The sequence below is a fragment of the Pongo abelii genome, chromosome 2 (genome assembly GCF_028885655.2).
Source record: "Pongo abelii isolate AG06213 chromosome 2, NHGRI_mPonAbe1-v2.0_pri, whole genome shotgun sequence".
NCBI classification, from domain to species: Eukaryota; Metazoa; Chordata; class Mammalia; order Primates; family Hominidae; genus Pongo; species Pongo abelii.
In genome coordinates this window covers 127,294,982-127,315,334 of record NC_085928.1, presented here as the reverse complement: position 1 = coordinate 127,315,334, position 20,353 = coordinate 127,294,982, and the positions used below count along the sequence as shown (strand labels likewise).

Here is a 20,353-nt window from a genome sequence, read left to right as displayed (position 1 = left end):
GCAGTTTTTATGTTAAGTCTCAAATTATTTCAAAATACACACTTAAAATGTATTCACCACTTCAGCGGTTTATATAGTTAAGTGCTTTGAGAATAAAGAAACAATTTTCTTTTTGCAAAGAATATTTGCACTAAATCTCACAAATATATAGTGCTTGGACTTTTCAAATTATGTATGCTTTAGAAAACTATAAATCCTCCACAGAAAATGTCAAGTTAAATTGGTCAAATTGCTGGAAAATAAACAAACACGCACACATTTTCAAAATAAGGTGAGCAAAAAGTTGAGGAAATCCTGTAAGAAACTTAACTTGCTAATACCCATTACAGTTTAAAAAGGACATCTGGTTCTCTAGTCTAAACTGTTGTCTTGATTTTATCCCTTATATTACATTGTTATTGTTCTTCAATGGGAACTATATGTGGAGTTAGCAGAAAAGAGACAGCTATGACAAGAATAAGCCTCAGAGAACATGTAGTATCAGGACGTCTAACACCCTCCAGGCCCAAGAACAGAATGTAAATGAATGAAGACAGGTGTAGACAGTGGTAGAGCTTCGGTCACACCTGAGAAGGCACATTCTCCCAAGAGGGATTCAAAAGCACATTAAAATGAAGCAAAACAAGACAAGACACTTGCACAAAATAACAAAAGAAATCTACAGGTCACCAGTTGCAGACCATGATTCAGCTCCCTTCTACTAGAGGAGGAAATTAAGACCCAGAGAGGAAAAATGTGTCAAAGGCCACACTGCATCTTTAGGAGTAGAAGGAGAACAAAGCGCACTTCACCTTCAGGATCTAAATCTTCATGGAAAACTCTAAGGCAGATGGGAAAAAGAGAACTTGTTGATATTGGTCCTTAGCCAAGGGCAGAGGGTGATATAATAACAACTGATGTTTGCATAACTTCACCTCCTGGACCCTGGGGTGCTTGCAAACATCCATTCATTCATCCTGGTTCACTCATGTGAAATATGTAGGTGGTGTATTTTAATCATCATAGCGTGGTAAACAAAGACACGGTTGGTACAGAATCTCCAAGGGCAGGACTGTGTCGTCAGCTAAGGACAAGCATTATTATCATGGCCTTGCTCCTGAGTCAGTACATTTACCACCTTCCTTGTGCAAATAGCCAATACTTTAAGCAATTTTCTATTTTATATGTAAACAAGCACTTGGGGATAAAAGGAACCAAGAATTCTAATAGTATTCTAACCCTCTCGCACTTAATCCTCCAAATAGTTACTGACCACCTGCTATGATGATGGACACTCCTTTAAGTGCTGACTTTCATTTTCCTCTGGCTAATACTGACCCAAGTTGGTCTGAGTGCTGCTCCAAAATTAACTAGAATATGTGCAACAGATACCACTATAACCTCCCTATTTCCTGACTTATTCTCATTCCAACTCATATCTTTTATTGTAAAGGGAAATCTGCAGATATAAATGTAGATTCTGTGGATCCCCTCCATTGTCATTGCATAATGATATTTGTGGTATGCTATGTCTGTGCCTTGCGTAGCTGCTACAGCATCCAATTCTACTCATCATATGGTTTACAATGTGCCTGTGTTAGAGCAAATGAACCTGAGACTTACATATTAAGTAGCGATATTGAAAAGAGGAGAAAAGGTCCAGATGATGTGAAGGAAGAATTTATATTAACCCGTCAACAAAAATAAATAAAGTAGCACACTAAATTTCTCTTTCTCATTGACCCCAAATAGAATAAGAGTATATTCTATTTCCTGATTTTGTGAGAAACAGAAAGGTGAGAATTATATTTATTCGTTACTCCAAGAAATATTTATTGAGTCCCTAATATATGCCAGGCACTGAGGACACAACACTGAATAAGACATGGTCCATAATGTCTTCCAATAAAATAGTTAACCATCATTGTAATAAGTAATAAAGTAAGTACAGATTCAACCCAAACCCCTAGAACTTTCACAAGTGAAGAGAAGACTGAATCAGCAAATTGATGTTCGTATGTTTGGTGGCACTGCAAAAACTAGAAGTACTTTCTGAGCTATAAAATAAAATTGAATTTCATCTAATAACATTTTATTTCAAGTGCATTTTATTATTTACTGTGCTCTGACTGTTCACAAGACCCCTGGGCACTACCAAAAAAAAAATCTCTTTACAATCCAATGTGTGTGGGAAATCATAAATATGTAGGGTAAAGCATATGAAACTGCTGATAATGTCTCTTTGTAAAAGAAGACATTTTTTAATGGTTCAGGCAAATACAATGGATTAAATAAGAACACTAGAAGTGTCAAAAAGAAAAAAAAAAAAAAAAGTCCGAATGAGATTATAAACTGAATGAAATCAGAGGAAAGATTATAGAAAGATTTTGTGAACAGCGAACTTGAAGAAGGTCCAGAAGGATGGGCAGGGGGGTGAACAACGGGCCTGGCCAGTGAACACAGGGATGCAGGCAAGATGCTGAAAGTGGCTTGAGGAGACAGTGAGTAGATGAGTGGAGCTGGAGGTGAAGGATCTGGAAGAAGGCGAGTGTTGGGAAAAGGAGTAAGTGGCAGCCTTCAGTCTGCAAGCCAGCTTATGGAACTCCTAATGGCTAAGGAGTTTGGAAGCAATGCTATTCTTGGAAATGTAAAACATCTATATGCTGATCATTCAGCTTATAATCACATTCCATTAATCTTTGGCCAACTCTTTTGGATAAAGAGGAATTGACCTGAGGTAATGTTAGAGTGTTCACGGAATTCAAAGAACTGCATTAAGTAGCAGGAACACCAGAGGTAATTATATGAGGCAAGGAGAATGCAAACATATTAGGTGGGCGCAAAAGTAATTGCGGTTTTTGCCATTACTTTCAATAGCAAAAACCGCAATTACTTTTGCGCCAACCTAACACATTCATTCATCCTGTCTCAAATAGTCTCAAATAAGAGAGAGTCCTTTGGCATGGACGTCAGAAAAATGACACCTTCCTCTTCCTCACCCGCGTATCTGATATTTGGCTACTAAGTCCTATTTTTCTATTAAATATGACACTTATCTTCCACCCTCACTGCCAACGCCCTAGTCCAAACTTACATCAGTGCTCACCTGAACTACCATTATCACTTCCTAAATGATCTCCCAACTTCCAATTTCTCCCTCTCCCCAACTACAACAAAAAAACTATCTCCACACATCAACAAAAGCACTCTTTTCATGGTACATATTTGACCAATTATGCCCTTATATGCTTCCCATTTCTCCTGGGATAAAAAGAAAATTTACCAAGGTCTGCGAGGTGCTGCATGCAATTGACGCTCCTGGCCGCCTAGCCAGCTGCTACTCACACTTGGTCCTGAACTGCCACCACAGAGTTACTTCTCCTGAATATCCCCAGGCCTTTACTCCTGGACTCAAGGGCTACAGTGGTATGGAAAGGCTGGATGTCGCATCCTTCATGTCTCAACTGAAGTATCCATTCTTTGGGCTGAACTCCTAGACAGGGTCACAACCCTGCCAAGCATTGCCTTGTAGCTTTTGACAAAGAGGCTGATTCAGGTCATAATTCAATAAATACATATGTCCATCTCCATTAGTTTACAGTAAACTAGTCAAGCATATGGAGGACAGCTTTTTGGCTCATTCCCAGTATCTAGCACATACTTTGTAGTTTACAACAAAAGAGGGATTTAATAAATAATTGCTGAATGAATCAGTCAATGAACAAATCCAAAGTTAAATGTGATTGGGAAGCTCCAAATATAACTGGAATATCATGATGTAGATATGGAGAGTAAAGACAACGAAAAAGAACAGCAAATAAGTTTGCCCCAGCTGACTAGTATCCAGTGATTGCAGCATGTTGATTTGACAAAATCTCTCTATAAATACAAGAAAGCCACAAAGAAAAGAATATAAAGTATTACATTGATGTTAAAGATGGACTACCTCAAGTATACATGAACAGGACAACAAGGTTTCCTAAAGGAAAGATGAGTATTCACATTGTGTCAAGTGTAGCATACACATGTGTATTATATGAAAGCCACTGTCTCCACTGATGCAAGTTGACAAGTCTGGGAATGTGAATTCTTCTGGTTACACCACTGGAATATAGTCAAAAAGAATAACAGGGGTAGAGGAGACTTGGTTTCCACTTGCCCAATGAGTGACCTCAGAAATGTCACTGGACTTCTCTGATTATTTTCTCATTGACCGAAAATTAGAAATAACAACATGCCTATGACAAGGTGGTAGTCAGGACTAAATAAAATAGAGTGACACCCCTTTAGAACCGTCAACAACTAGAGAAATATGTTACTGTTATGATAGCTGTTGTAAGTATTATCTTTTGTGTGTGTGTGTGGAAAGTGCGGTCTCACTATGTCGCCCAGGCTGGTAATAATATTACTTCATTTGAAGAGTTCGTGTATTTAATTTATTTTATTTATTTATGTTTTGAGATGGAGTTTTGCTCTTGTCGCCCAGGCTGGAGTGCAGTGGCACAATCTCGGCTCACTGCAACCTCTGCCTCCCAGGTTCAAGCGATAGCGATTCTCCTGCCTCAGCCTCCCGAGTGGCTGGAATTGCAGGCGCCCACCACCATGCCCGGCTAAATTTTTTTTTTTTGTATTTTTAGTAGAGGCGGGGTTTCACCATGTTGGCCAGGCTGGTCTCAAAGTCCTGACCTCAGCTGATCCACCTGCCTTGGCCTCCCGAAGTGCTGGGATTACAGGCGTGAGCCACAGCACCTGGCCGTGTATTTATTTTAAATCATTTGTCTATATTCATTGACTTTGACTCATTAATGAAAAATACTAGAGATAAAATTAAAAATAGCATTTAAATTCAATGTCACAAATGGTTTTCATTTTAATTTTTAAAACCCTATTAAGGGTTATTCTCACAAGCACATTAGTATATTCATTTAATCCTCAAAACAACCCTTTGAGGTGATTAGTATTATATCTCCAACTTACAGATGAAGAAACTGAGGCACTAAAATGTCAAGGAACTTGGCCAAGATCTCACACCTAGTAATAACAACAGTCATAATAAGAGCAAACATTTACATGGTGGTGCCAGCACTGTTCTAAGTGCTTTCTATACATTACCTAACGTAACACTCCTAATGAATCTGTAAGGTAGCTACTCTTACTGTCCCTAATTTACACACGAAGGAAATGAGGCCCAGTGAGGTTCATTCGTTTGCCAAGGTCCCACAGCTGGTAAGCGGCAGAGCGGAGATTTGAAGCCAGGCAGAACCCTTCCTGTTAATCTAATGCAGTACTAACTCTCATTTATTGGTGGCATTTATCCAGCTCTCTATTCACCTAAGTGAATTTTCTACATAAATATTTACTTCTTTAATAAACAAATATTATTTTGTTCATACTTTTCATATTAACAATTCCCTGTCTTTTGCAAAATATACTAAATACTGTGCAACTTTTTCCTGATGGCCCAAGGTCAGTGTTATGGCTGCTGTGCTTTATCTGTCCTGCTTGTAGTTTTTACTTTAATTTTTACAGGAGGGCTTAGATATCTTTGGTAGACATGAGCCAGTCAATTGTCATTTTGTCACTTTGATTCTGCTGACTGCTTTGAAGCTAGAATCTGTGTCTATCATAACTATTTCTAATACAATATTTAATAAGCTTTGAACTGATGCCAACTCTATGGACTTAAGTCCATGATTTTCATTATGACCATGGCAGATTTTAGCTGAGATGAGGGGAGTTTGACCTATAGATAAGTAATTATTTTACCAAATGAAAAACTATGTGTTTTATCCAGTGCTCATATTCCTGTTTTTTTGTTTTTGTTTTTTTGGTTTTTTGGTTGGGTTTTTTTTTTTTTTTTTTTTTCGAGACGGAGTCTCGCTCTGTTGCCCAGGCTGGAGTGCAGTGGCACGATCTCGGCTCACTGCAACCTCCTCCTCCTGGGTTCAAGTGATTCTCCTGCCTCAGCCTCCAGAGTAGCTGGGATTACCAGCACACGTCACCACACCTGGCTAATTTTTGTGTTTTTAGTAGAGACGGGGTTTCACCATGTTGGCCAGGCCGGTCTCAATCTCCTGACCTCAAGTGATCCTCCCGCCTTGGCCTCCCAAAGTGAGCCATCGTGCCTGGCCATTCCTGTTTCTTAAATCATGATACATATCAGGCATATACATAAGTTTGTTTAAAGTTCACTTTCATCTAGAAGATGAAATATTTCAAAATGTAAGACTTATTCCCAAATCCAAGCCATACACCCTATCCACAAGCTGATGATTACTATTCCTTCATCCTGCTTTACTTATTTCTCTCCTTGTATTGTGTTCCAAATAGAACATAATACAAATAAATAACATTTACATGCTCCCAAGGCATACTGACCACTGTTCTAAGAAATTTTTCCATATTAATTCATGTAATGTTCACAACCACCCCATTTTACAGATGAGGAAACTGAGGTGCAGAAAGATTAAGTAACTTGCCAATCCCATATCTAGGATTTGGGGAGCTAGGATTAGAACCCAAGCAGTCTGGCTCAAGAATCTGTGTTCTGTGAACTCCGCTCTACTGTGCCCTGAGAACTGTCCTAAGAGAATAGTGCCTTTGTTTTGTTCACTGCTGAAGGCCCAGGTGTTCAATAAATATTTGTTGACTGTCTGGATGAACCTCCAGCTTCTCTCTGCCTATCCAAGTGCTCAACCCAGTTCACTTTGACTTCAACCTCAAAGCTTGACTGGCTCTGACAGGCAGAGTAACATTCCAGGCCCTTCTTCCACCTCCTGAAGACTTTATTTGTTGCACTGTCTTTTGGCTCACCCTCACTGGGCATGAAGCCCCAAACCCATTAGATGGTCAATAAATACTCACTGAATGATTGAGACTCTGAGCTGTATCAGAGCTGTCACCAAACACAAAAGTTTGTGATCAAGTACTATAACAACAGGATGGTGTCCTAGAAATTACACTTGACTGAATCAAAAGATTGATTTTTACCTTTTGTAAACTGACCATGACAATTTAGCATCTCTAGACTTCAGTGTGTTCATTTTTTTTTTTTTTTTTTTTTTTTTTTTGAGACAGAGTTTCACTCTTGTTGCCCAGGCTGTTCAGCAGTGGCATGATCTTGGCTCACTGCAACCTCTGCCTGCCGGTTCAAGGGATTCTCCTGCTTCAGCCTCCCAAGTAGCGGGGATTACAGGTGTGTGCCACCACGCCCAGCTAATTTTGTATTTTTTGTAGAGATGGGGTTTCACCATGTGAGCCAGGCTGATCTTGAACTGCTGACCTCAGGTGATCCACCCACCTCATTGTCCCAAAGTGCTGGGATTCACGGCATGAGCCACCATGCCTGGCCCAGTGTGTTCATTTTTAAATGTGAAAGCTTACTATATATAAAGCACCATACCTTTGGTATGAATTATGTACATATAATCTTTAAAACAATCCTATGAGCTAGGTGCTATTATATGCCCATTGTGCAGATAAAGAATCTGACTAGAGGCGAAGTAATTTGTTATATTACACAACTAAAATGCTAGAGCTAGGATTCAAACCCATGTACGTATGACTCCAAAGCTTAGCTCTTGCAAACCATGCTGTACTGTCTCTCTCTCTCTTTACCATTTTAAGCTTATGTCATATAATAACAGCTACCATGATAATGATTATGCCTTGAACTATAAACTGTGAATTGAAGTAGTTTCCAATTACTAAGGGACTTGAAATTAAAGTAAAACCTGTACCTTTTATAACATTTTTTCAACATTTACCTTTTATAACCAAAAGCTTCATTGGCCATTTCTGACTTTTCTGGAAGAAATAAAGATACCATGGCAAACAGTAACTTCTCATTTTAGAGATTCAATCAGTTAACAAGTATTTGTTGAACACCTGTTACGATGTCTTGTACTGGGCTAAATCCTGGATATATATAACAATAGTGACTGAGACAAAGATGGCGTTTGCCGTCACAGAGGCAGTCTAGAGAAAGAAACAGTAATCAAGCAACATACAGAAAATGATTGGGGAGTGAGAGCAGGAGTGTGGGGGTGCAAAAAGGAAAGTCAATTCCAGGCAGTGTGAGCAACAGGTGAGATAATTACACACAGGAGAGAATGTGACATATTCTGGGAACAATCAAAATGGAACTGCTGATAGAAGGCCTAACTAAAGATTGGATTAGGGTAATGGGGAATCATGGCAGGACTTTAAGTAGGGAAGGGAAATGCCCTTATGTGCGCTTTAAAAAAATCAGTTTAGCCGGGCACGGTGGCTCACCCCTGTAATTCCAGCACTTTGGGAGGCTGAGGTGGGTGGATCACCTGAGATCAGGAGTTCGAGACCAGCCTGGCCAACACGGTGTAACCCCTTCTCTACTAAAAATACAAAAATTATCCAGGCGTAGTGGCTTGCGCCTGTAATCCCAGCTCTCTGGAGGCTGAGGCATGAGAACTGGTTGAACCCGGAAGGCAGAGGCTGCAGTGAGCTGAGATCGCTCCACTGCACTCCAGGCTGGCAACACAGCAAGACTCCTTCTAAAAAAAAAAAAAAAATCAGTTTAACAATGGTGGGAAAAAAAGTGGATTAGATAGATAAGGCCAGACTAGAATCGGAGAAGCCAGATGGGTGTTGAATTTAACCAAGAGACAGTGGAAATTGAGACAGTAAAAATAGAGATGGTAATGTGGGAAGTGATTCAACACCTATTAAGAAGGGATAGTCTTGATAATTGATAGAGATGCAGAGGAAGCAGCAGTAAGTGTCATGGATGTTGTCTAGAGTGTAGTTTTTGAAAACTGAATGGATAGTGATGCCCAAAATAGGGAATGCAAGAGCAGTAGCAGACATGGGGAAGATGGCGTTCAGGGTTGCACATGTGTGGAGTTAACTTGGCAGCTGGATTTTGGGGTCTGACGGTTAGTAGAGCAGGCTAGGTTCCAGGTGGAGACTTTCTAATCATCGTCAGATAGATGGTGCCTGAGGCGAGGAAGTGGAAGAGCTCACCAAAGTAGAGCAGAAAAGCAGAGGGGCAAAGTCAAAGCAGCATCCTGTAAGGCGAAGGCAGAAAAGTGACGCTCATAGAGATGAAGAATGAACCTTCAGAGGCGTCGGAGCAGATTGGAAGAGACACATTCAGGTTCCATTTAACCAGAATAATTCCGTTATCAAAATGGAAGCGCCATGAAGCATCGTTGATGGCGCTTTCCCACCATCCATCCGTCCAACACAAACCCATCTGCTTTGAAAAGACTGCCTCACGCAGTGACTCACTTACCCACCACAGCGGCATTCTCTACCCCTGCCTCTTGTCTAGTGAAGCTGGCTCCTGAGGCTTCGGGGCCGCTTCACAGGGACCTAAGGACGTCTCCCCGGAGACCCTGACTCAAGCTGCGCGCCGGCACAGCCGAGCACCGGCTCCCGCCTACTCACCGCGCGGAAGGGACGGTCCCTCCTTCAGGCCAATCTCCTTATCATTGTCCCTGCTGCTGTCAATTGCTGCTGCAGACCGGGGGTCCCGTCCGGTCTCAGCCCGTCCCGTCCTCCCGCCAGCCTATTCCCAGTCCCCTCAACCTCAGGGACACCGCGGCCAGCTGCACCGTTGGTTTTCCAATCAAATCCTCCTCCAGGCCACCAACCAGCGCTGGCCAGGCCAATGCCGACAATTCTTCCTCCGCCACCTGAGGCGCCTCAGCCAATCGGGAGCAGCCATGCTGCGCAGTGCAGAGCGCCATAGCGACGGATGACGCCTGCCGGGGAATCGCCGTAGCAACCAGAGACGCGCTAGGTCCACCACCAAGCTTGCAAGCAGAAGAGGCGGCAAGTGATGCCGAAGGCTGTGCGGCAGCCACTTCACGGGAACCTAGAGCTACCTGTGAACAGGTCTCCTACACGTTGAAGATTTTTCTGGATTTAGGGTGTCTAACCTTTGATGGGAAAGGGCCCCTTCATCTTGGAGTGTTTACTTTCAAGAATTGCTATGGGCTAAAAATCAATTCTCTTTAAAAGCAAAGATTTAATCTGATAAGGAATCAATGCAGCATGCTAAATACCTTTCATATGGCATGAAAACGTCTTCAGTTACTCAAGCCACAGGCAATGAGAATATGGTGCCACAGCACCATATTTTTCACCAAAAGTAAGAGTGACCTGGGATTCAAGAAACCTGTATAGTACAACTATCACCAGTTCGTTCTGTGGCCTTGGGCAAGTCACTTCACCTTTTGTGAAAGTCTGAAGCTTCTTTAAATTCTCAACTGCATTAAATAACGCTTTAAAAATACACCTGACATTTTGTAACTTTAAATAAATGAAAAATGCCAATCTATTGAGTGCTTAATTTTATGCTGGGCACGATTTCAAATTCTTTCCTTATTTATTTCACTTAGTTATAAAATGGAGGCACAAGAAGTTTCCTAAGTAATCCAGTATGGCAGAGCTAGTGATGGAGTCAGGGTAAAACCTACCTGAGTCTGGTCTTAACCACGATGATGCTCCTTCGACGATTTCTTCGAGTACTGGGCCCTATTCAACCTCATCTTAGTACCACTAAACGCTCATGAGTGTGTCTGGCGATTACATCTTCCCAAACTGGATTTTAAATGAATACAGTGAACCCTAACGTTTTTCTGGTGTGGATAGTAAGTAGGCCTGTTGGGTTAACAATACTTAGGCTTGGGTAATTGAAAGCATTTTTTAAAATGAAGACGGTCCTATTTTGGAAATGCAGAAAGGCAAGATGAAAGCCAAACTCTGGTGAGTATAGCAGACTAATTAAACTTCAGAGATACAAAACAATCAGGATTAATGTTACCAATAAAACAAAACAAGGTGACGGGGCAGGAAGACCAATGCTGAGTAGAAAAAGTATTCTGTACATACATTCTAAATGTTAAGCAGTCGGCCTGGCTTCGTGGCTCACGCCTGTAATCCCAGCACTTTGGGAGGCCGAGGCAGGAGGATCACTTGAGGTTAGGAGTTCGAGACCAGCCTGGCCTTCATGGCCAAACCCTGTCTCTACTAAAAACAGAAAAATCAGCCGGGCATGGTGGCACATGCTAGTCCCTACTACTCAGGAGGCTGAGGCACAAGAATTACTTGAACCCAGGAAGCAGAGGTGCAGTGAGCCAAGATCACGCCACTGCACTCCAGCCTGAGAGACACAGCAAGACTCTATCTCAAAAAATAAATATTAAGCAGTGAGACATGACTGCACTGAACTTCTCATCTTCACCAGAATACCAATTGTGCTTCCCATCTTTCCACTACTCAGTAAAATTAAAGTCTTAAACTAATGTTTTGGCCATCCCAGAATATTCCTGAACTTCCCTGAAAGCTGCAGAGATTAAGAGGCAAGAATGACACTGTCTCTAAAAGACACATACACTATCATCTCAAATGTTAAGGGTCCCTCTGTAACATGACACAAAATAAAATCCCACAAGAGATCTTGCACCAAGCTTATAGCTTATATAGCAAGGCTCGAAACTATGAAAACATATTTTTCCAAGGCCTTTTTAAAAATGAAATGCATAACGTAAATTATACAGTTCAAGAGTAAAACAGCATAATGTCCTAACAGCATAAAGGTAACAAATATGCATGTAAGTAGATATTCAGGATCAACTCAACAAGAAGATAAAACCACTTCCCAAAATTTATAAAGACTTTAGCCCAATGGTCCAGAATAAGAAAAGGCTATTTACACACACACACACACACACACACACACACACACACACACACAATCTAAGTGGAGGAATGAGAATGATCTTTAGACTGAAAGCAGAGGGCTGAGTACAATTTGAAGTAAAGGCAGAACTTAAATTGGGCTTTGAAAGAAAAGCAGAAAGAAAGGTTTTCTAAACAGCAGAAATGTTTTCATTAAAAGCACAGAGGTGGGAACGTATAGGTCAACCATGAAAAGAAGTGATACTCAAGAGATCAGATATGCCTTTATTGGCCAGATCAAAGAGAGCTAACTCTTTTCCTCTCTCCTCTTACAGAATCTCAAAGGTCTGTAGCTAGGAATTATAAATTGACAAAAAAAATTTTCCCCTAAAATATATGTAAACTAAATTTTCAAATGAAATTTCCAAAAACATAAGTGTCTATCCCCATCTTATTCCAAAGGCTATAAAATTCATGGTGAGGTTATCACATGTTTTTCAGTGCAGAAAACACAAAAGGAAAGTGTTCCACACATGGCAAATGAAAAACAAACCAAGACCTGTAATTTGCTATTAAGGAAAATAATTCGTAATAAACTAAGTCACTAAAAACAAAGAAAGTGGCCGGGCGTGGTGGCTCACACCTGTAATCCCAGCATTTTGGGAGGCTGAGGTGGACAGATCACGAGGTCAGAGGATCGAGACCATCCTGGCTAACACGGTGAAACCCCGTCTCTACTAAAAAAATACAAAAAATTAGGCGGGCGTTGTGGCAGGCGCCTGTAGTCCCAGCTACTCGGGAGGCTGAGGCAGGAGAATGGCGTGAACCCAGGAGGCGGCTTGCAGTGAGCAGAGATCAGGCCACTGCTCTCCAGCCTGGGCGACAGAGCAAGTCTCCGTCTGAAAAACAAACAAACGAACAAAAAAACAAAGAAAAGCCCTGGAGAGTTCGGTATTATCATGCAGATCATTACACATCACACAGCAACATTTCTAAAATCGGGGGGGGGGGGGATAAATGGATCAGCCTTTTCTTAGCTTTAATATCAATTATTTCTTAACTATCAAACACCTTTGTGAAACAAACACTATTTTTTTTTTTCTCAATGTTTCCTCTTTTCTCTCTCTCCTATTGAAGCCTAGGACATCACTCATTTTCCTTCCTCTCCTATCCCATCTCAAGCTGAGACAGAGATGTGGCTCTCCTAATAATCAGAGTACAAAGTAAAGACAATAGCCAACAACTAATTAAGTAGACTTTTATTGCTCAATCAACTTCAGTAACATCTCCAAAAAAATAGTTTTCATCTAACAATTATGAAACAAATTTGAAAGGCAGGATCATTCACAATATAGACCCAGTAGAGGCTTATACTTCATATAAATGAAAAATATCAGTTCTACAATTTAAATGTTTACTTTGGATTTTATTATAGAAGAAAATATCATTGTAATTATAAAAGCCATAAAAATTGGGAAAACTGCATTGTGAAATTACATCAAGGTATCAAATTTTATATAAATGAACAATAAAATTCAATTTTTATTTATTTAAAGGTAATTAAACATTGGAAGACAATCTCCCCCATGGGGGAAAAAAAAAAAAACTTGAATAATAAAGCAACAAAAGCCACAACACAAAAACTAATCAGTGTGCAAAAATCTGATTAAAAAAACAAAACTGGGGTTTAACAATTAAGTCAAATGTTGAAGTCAATATGTGCTAATTAAATTTCATTTTAAAAATGATCTTTCGATGATTACATTTCCAACTATGTTTTCCTATAATTGACATTTAATGTTAGTTTTTGAAAAGTTAGAAAAGAAACCAATTTATATTAAGATTGCCAAATTTTGCAATTTGAACACTATTTTAAACTTTGAATGTCCTTAAAGTCTTAAATTTACTTTCCAAAATAAATAATTGTTGGAATAAACCAAAAGACATTTCACATATTTGCACTGCATACGATAAAAATGATGTGATCTACATAAATAAATTTAAAACATTAAGTTATTTCATATAAACATTTTTAATTACAACGTTATGTCAATGGCTTACACAGTTGAAATCTGAGCACTTTAAAACAGGATTCACATGTTAAACTGCTGAGCACATTTATAGAACTGATGTACATCATATAATCCTTTAAACAGCAAGCTCTGGTGTTATACCTCAGTTTCAGAAAGCATTTTTCTTTCAACAGAATTTTGAACCTGCCTTTGTGAAAGAAAAAAATTAGAAAGCTGTATTATACCCACACAGAAAATTTAAGTATGTGGAAGAAATAAACTTTTTTGGATGAAGAAAACAAGTTAATTTTGAGTGGTAAACAAATCTGGTTTACAAATACATGCATTAGCACATAAAATATTTTGTCCTAGACATCTTTACAGAAGACTTGGCAAATATGAACAATGGTATGCCACAGCTTTTTAAAACAACTTTTAACAGATATAAGATCGGTATCATTCACATTCACACAAACATACACACACTTTAGAAAGACTGTGTGCTTGGCTTCGGCATATTTAATATCATTAAAGAATATATAGAATCATCCTTTTATCATAAGGAATTTACATCATTGTTTTCTCAAAAGCTGCTATTTTAGATTGAAACAGCATTCAGAAAAAAAGTACATTTCAGATGGTCAGCATCAGGATTTACTACAGACTTTGTAAACAGATATCTATAAATAAATAAACTAGGGTGGAGAAAAAGAATATCCTGAGGTGGCTCTGTGGCCAGGGTATTCAGTAGCACTAAGCTCCATTCTGGAAATCAAGGCATCTAAAGAAAGTGCAGGGCTGAATTTATTTTGTAAATGGAATATGTACAGGTTTAATTATTTTGCACCTTGAGGTAAATCAGTACATAGCAACTACTACTGCTTATATACACTTATTTAAGGCAACTTTATTTAAAAATCAATATATGTAGTAAATTATATCTGTCACTCTCTCTCAATGAATGCTATCTATGATTATTTTTCAAAAACAGTGGAAGAAATATAATCACTTAAAACAAGCAGTTAATTACTTAAACATGAGTTACCTTTGCTCTTAAATGGAGTAGTCAGATCATTTTGTCAGTCAAGTAGTCAAAAGAAAGCAGAAACCAGTAACATTTAGAAGCATTGTAAAAACATTTTGAGTGCAAAGTATTTTGCAAGTGATGGTTTTTCTGGCACTGGATAATTACTATACACAATTAAATAAAATCACAGAAACACTATGATCCCAGGTAGTTTTCAGTTTTAAAATTTCTTCCTGTAAAGTAAGTACAGTTGTTACCCCTGATGTCCAGACACAAGGAAATGATGTGAGGAAATCCTGTTGTTCAGGTACATCAGGGGAGTTTTAAAAATAGCAGCAAATACTGGGGTCTTTGGAAATAATTATGCTGCTACAAATAAAAAGGAATCATTACAATGGAAGCTCGTAAACAATAATAAGCACCGTGGGTAATACTCTATCAATTGCCAATAGAGTCTAACTCTTTTTAGGCAGTACCAAATGATGACAGCTATATATTTTCTAAAGAAAAGCAGCTACATTTCCAACCTCTCATCAGAGGCAGAAGTTGAATTCATCATTTTAACTAGACTCTTACAATATGGTCTTAGAGGAGGACATTACATTAGTTAATAAATAGTTTATAATGAATTTAAAACACCAGACTTGCTAAAATTTCAGCTTTTGGCATTCCTCATGATCCTTTATTAGATTAATTATGTATACTTTTGTAATTTAATTATATGGTTAAAGGGAGCATTGGAATTTCATTAAAATTTTCATCCTAATAGTGATGTCACCATTTTTGATATTTCTGTGGCTTCTCAATACTCATTTGATTTTTGTAAATTATTCTCTTGTCAAATCAGTTTCACAACCCCATTCATCCAGTCCTACAGGCTTAACAACATTTATTTCATGTGGAGCTAAAAGTATATAAAAGATGACTAAAAAGATTTGTTAGACTTTAAAAAGCTCAGAAAAGCAAAAACTAACACACAAAATAAAAATGCCATTAATCTGAGCTACATATAAAATGTCTAATTTCCTTTTAAAATATAAATATGGCAGTGCTTTATATCAAAGATGTAAAATCTACCAATTGCTTTAAGATAATAAACATAAATGAAAGTGAGCACCAACTATTTACATTAACAATTTACTCTATTTGTTACTTTTCCAAATGCTTATATAATATTTAAGCATCATATCAAAATAAATATTTTAAAATAAAATCACAGGTAACAAGCTATTAAATGTAATCTACAAAAGTGAAAGAATAACAACATAAAGAGAAAATGAAAGGTAATTCTTAATAAAGTAATACTGATCATAGACCCTTCTTAGAGAATTCTGACTCCTGATTATTTACGCCTACTACTTATAAGAGAAAAATAGTCAAGAACTTGAACCTGATGGAAACTAAACCATTTTAAGACAAAGAGAGACAAGGCAGAGAACAGAGTGGGAATTATAGGCTTTAAAAGAGCATAAGGATTCAGAAAAAAATTCTACAAAGGCATCAAAATCTAACTATTGCAAACTGGCATTGTATAATTTTTTAAGTTCATGAAGTTATAAATGGTATGGGTGCTTAATTATCAAATCACCTGCAATTTTACTTGTCTGTCACAATGGACACCTAGATATGAAGGTTTTAAGATTAAAAAAAATTTAAACATAAAAGTTAAAAACTATCATTATTAAAGTTTCCATTGTTCTACAGTCATCTCTATGGCTAAGAAAACGCCAGTTAGTGAAACATGATGGACATCTACAGAAATGAAACACAAATAGAGAAGCCCTGAAATGTTACCACTTTTCCCACAGCACTGGTATAGACTCCCTATTCTTCCCATAAAGCACTAACAAAAGTGAAATAATATGTGAAAATTTCAAGAAACACATAAAAATTATAAACATATAAACAAAGTATCACTTAAGGTTTTTATGAATTGCCACTGATGAACAAAGAGATTTAACAAAAGCAGACTGAAAGCATTTCTCCACATCCTTCTATTGCAAAACAGAAATTTTTTTTCTAACAGAATAAATATTTGAATAGTTAAGAACCATGTACCTCACTTCAAAGAGAGCATTTCATTAAATACATAGTCTCCACGGTGCTCATTACAAACTCCAGACACTACTTTTAAAAACCCGGTAGTCACACATAAACAGCATGACATACAATATTCTTAAATATAGTGACATGATACGCACACATTACATATGTATATATCTATATGTATAATGCCTCTTGGTTCAATTCTATAATGAAGTTTCAGCATCCACGTATTTCTTTCTTGGTTCATCTTCAAAACTTATTTTCACACTCACAGGTTTATCAGGACTATTTAAAACAAAGAATTAAAATAAATATTTTTTAAATATAAATATTCAATTCTAAACATGGCTAACAATGAGTATATTAAACCTTCTGAGATTACTATTAACACTACAAACTTATGACTTGCTAATTTTACCTTTTCTAAATCAATAAACGTAACTGGAAAAGCAAATATTAAAAATTCTGTTTTTAAAAAATTGCAAATATTAAAAATTCTGTTTGCAATTTAAATTCATGTTTTTCTTACAACTAAACAGGGGGTCTTTAAAATAGGGCAGTATATGGTCAGAATCTGTTGGATTACTTTTATTTCATATATGAACAATTATAGCACGAGACTTTTATTTTACTGAAAAATCTATTAATATACGAATCTTTGTTAATATAGATAGGTATAAAATAATTTCCAAGAAGGTTATAAATTTATAAAACTTCTCACCCCAAATTTGATTCATAAATACAAAACCAATACATCTATTCTATATATTCTATATACATACTGGTTTTGTATTTATGAATATGTATTCTATATATATAGAACAAATATTTGAAATACATATATGTTTTTTTGAGAGACAGAGTTTTGCTCTTGTTGCCCAGGCTGGAGTGCAATGGCACAATCTCAGCTCACTGCAACCTCTGCCTCCCAGGTTCAAGTGATTCTCCTGCCCCAGCCTCCCAAGTAGCTGGGATTACAGGCATGCACCACCATGCCCAGCTAATTTTTGTAGTTTTAGTAGAGATGGGGTTTCACCATGTTGGTCAGGCTGGTCTCGAACTCCTGACCTCAAATCATCCACTCACCCTGGCCTCCCAAAGTGCTGGGATTACAGGCCTGAACCACTGCACCCGGCCGACCTATTCTATATTTTCAAGTTAGTATCACACAGTGACTCCATGTACATGGATTTAATTGATTAATTGTAACATATGAATATCTGGGTTCTGGAAAAAGTTTTCAGAAAGTGTAAAAACACACTACGGTTTGCTGTCTTCTCCAGACAAACTGAAGAATAGACCCCCATCCCCAAACATTTTCCTGTTAAACAACACAGCCAAGACATTCTCTTCCTTCCTATGTGATTTTGAAGTGCAGGGCAACCCAAACAAAAGGCAGAAGCATAAAAGATGTTAATTATTATTGTAAGGCCTTTATTTTTTATGATAATTATACTAACAAGGCCAGAGGTGCTGACAGTGTGAACAATTACTAATAGTAAAAAGAATACTTAGAAAAATTCTGGCTGTACTGAATGATCCAAAATTACAAAGAGTTTAACTTTAAAACTTTTTAAGATCAAAGACAGAAGAAAGGAAACAGTCAGCTGAGAAATTAGAACTCAGATGACAGAAGAGAAAAACATATGATAGAGAGTAGGTAGGAAAAAGGTTATAAAAGAGGGTAGTGAAAGAATGAGAAAAAGCTAATCAATTATTGTCGGAAGACAGAGCTAAGACAGCAAGTGAACAAAAACAGCTACGTGACTGAAGGCCTAGAAAAGTTTTCATCTGATGCCCAAGCAGAATATACAGACACCCAACATAGCATCTCACACAAACTGTACAAAAAAAAAGAAGTATTTGCTGAGTATGAATGACTGAGCACCCTACAAGACAGTAATTCATATCTCCAGAGGCTTAAGGGATTAAAGTACTGATGATTACCAAACAGAATCCCTGAGGGCTTAGTTCTTGAAGTGAGAACAAAAGAAAGAAAAAAGGTTACATAACAAGAAATGTAAGAAAGAGGTTACATAATACTTTCAATACATGGTCCACTGTAAAACTGAATGGTCTTTATGTCAATGGATTCGATTTCTTCCAAATATCTCCAAGCAAAATGTTTACCTCACCTGAACAAATGGCATACTAAACCAAAACACAAGAAGGGAACAACTTGTGTTTTTCTCTTTTCTTAGACCATCAGAAAGCATGATTGAAATAGTATTCAATTGCAGTATTTAATCCCTAATAGTTATCTAATCTTTATATGGCTTCTGATCTTTTTTATGTTTACTCCATACTGCTATATGAAATTTACTTTTATGATAAAATAGCTCAAATTATTATTACTATTTTTTGAGACAGAGTTTCACTCTTGTCCCCCAGGCCTGGAGTGCAATGGCACGATCTCGGCTCACTGCAAGTGACCTCAGATGATCCTGACCTCAGATGATCTGCCCACTTCAGCCTCCCAAAGTGCTGGGATTACAGGTGTGAGCCACCGTGCCTGACTCAAATTATTTTTTAAAATAGGTAACTATAAATTAAAAGACAAAAACATAATCATTATTTATACCTTATTCCAAGTATACATTAAAATGATGGATGAAAGGAAGAAAGGAATGAAGCTATCATAAGTAAATGAAAATTGGCTACAGTTAGAAAACACATAAATAGTTATAACTACCTCATGTTAGATCTGGTTACTTTGGCATTCTCAGTATTCATGGAAAGTGCCTTCCACTGTGCAGTTTTGGCCATTTCATCTGATATGTTAACAACTGAGGGATCAACACTGAAGAACAAATACACTTTTTGGTTAGTATTCAGTACTTGCAAAAGCATTAATATTGTCATTCTTATTATCTGCTTTCATCAACTAAATTGAGAAAACCTTTGCCAGATATCAGAATTTGAGTTCTGCTACAAAGGCCTTATGAAGAATTACATCTTTCTTCTAATCGAAACTAGGAGTAAGATTAAGTAAGTTAGCAAGATTTATTTATGGAACTTTGCTTCAGAATCCAATTTGGGGTTTCAGTAGTACGTCGGCAGCACTCTAGCAATGATGCCCTCTGATCACCTTGGCTGAAAATATGCTACTGAAATAACATACAACTATGTTAATGTGCTTATACATACAAAAAATAATACAATCTCAAGTCAACTAGAAAACGTTTATAATTGGCACACATTTAATCTTACCAAATAAATACCCAAAGTATGTAAGGAAAACTTAAGATTATGATTTTTAAAATCTTATTTTTCATAGCTTTTACAAATCATTATAAAGAATGCTTGGAAAGATAACACTCTGAAATTGAAAACAAAGCTCTGAAAATATTTCAACAGCTAACATAAAATAGCCTCATAAGTACCACTTTTACCTGTTATTCACATATTTAGTGTGATAAAGGTGGTATTTTATCAAGTTTATCAAAATTAAAAGAACAGAGTAGGCTGGGCATGGTGGCTCACGCCTATAATCCCAGCACTTTGGGAGGCCGAGGCGGGTGGATCACGAGGTCAGGAGTTCAAGACCAGCCCGGCCAACATGGTGAAAGCCCGTCTTTACTAAAAATATAAAAATTAGCCAGGTACGGTGGCACTCGCCTGTAAT

The 20,353-nt window shown here is 37.7% G+C and overlaps 2 protein-coding genes across 31 annotated transcripts in view; both read right to left on the bottom strand.

Annotated features, from left to right (window-relative positions):
- The window catches only part of NEK10 (NIMA related kinase 10), a 266,823-nt gene extending 254,072 nt beyond the window's left edge, over positions 1-12,751 (bottom strand). For all 22 annotated transcript variants that reach the window (XR_008523824.2, XM_054552456.2, XM_054552461.2 and 19 more), the window contains exon 1: positions 9,406-12,751. The gene's annotated coding sequence lies outside the window, so the exon portion shown is untranslated. The remainder of the gene's footprint in view (positions 1-9,405) is intronic.
- A 133-nt stretch (positions 12,752-12,884) lies between these two features.
- The window catches only part of SLC4A7 (solute carrier family 4 member 7), a 110,846-nt gene continuing 103,377 nt past the window's right edge, over positions 12,885-20,353 (bottom strand). For 6 of the 9 annotated variants that reach the window (XM_024244628.3, XM_063722159.1, XM_024244630.3 and 3 more), the window contains 2 exons: positions 19,421-19,528; positions 12,885-17,013 (listed from right to left, as the gene is read on the bottom strand). In XM_024244628.3, coding sequence (XP_024100396.1) covers positions 16,932-17,013; positions 19,421-19,528 — 190 coding nt within the window. In that variant the 3' untranslated portion in view covers positions 12,885-16,931. The remainder of the gene's footprint in view (positions 17,014-19,420; positions 19,529-20,353) is intronic. The other 3 variants (XM_054552477.2, XM_054552479.2, XM_054552476.2) reach the window with 1 other exon arrangement.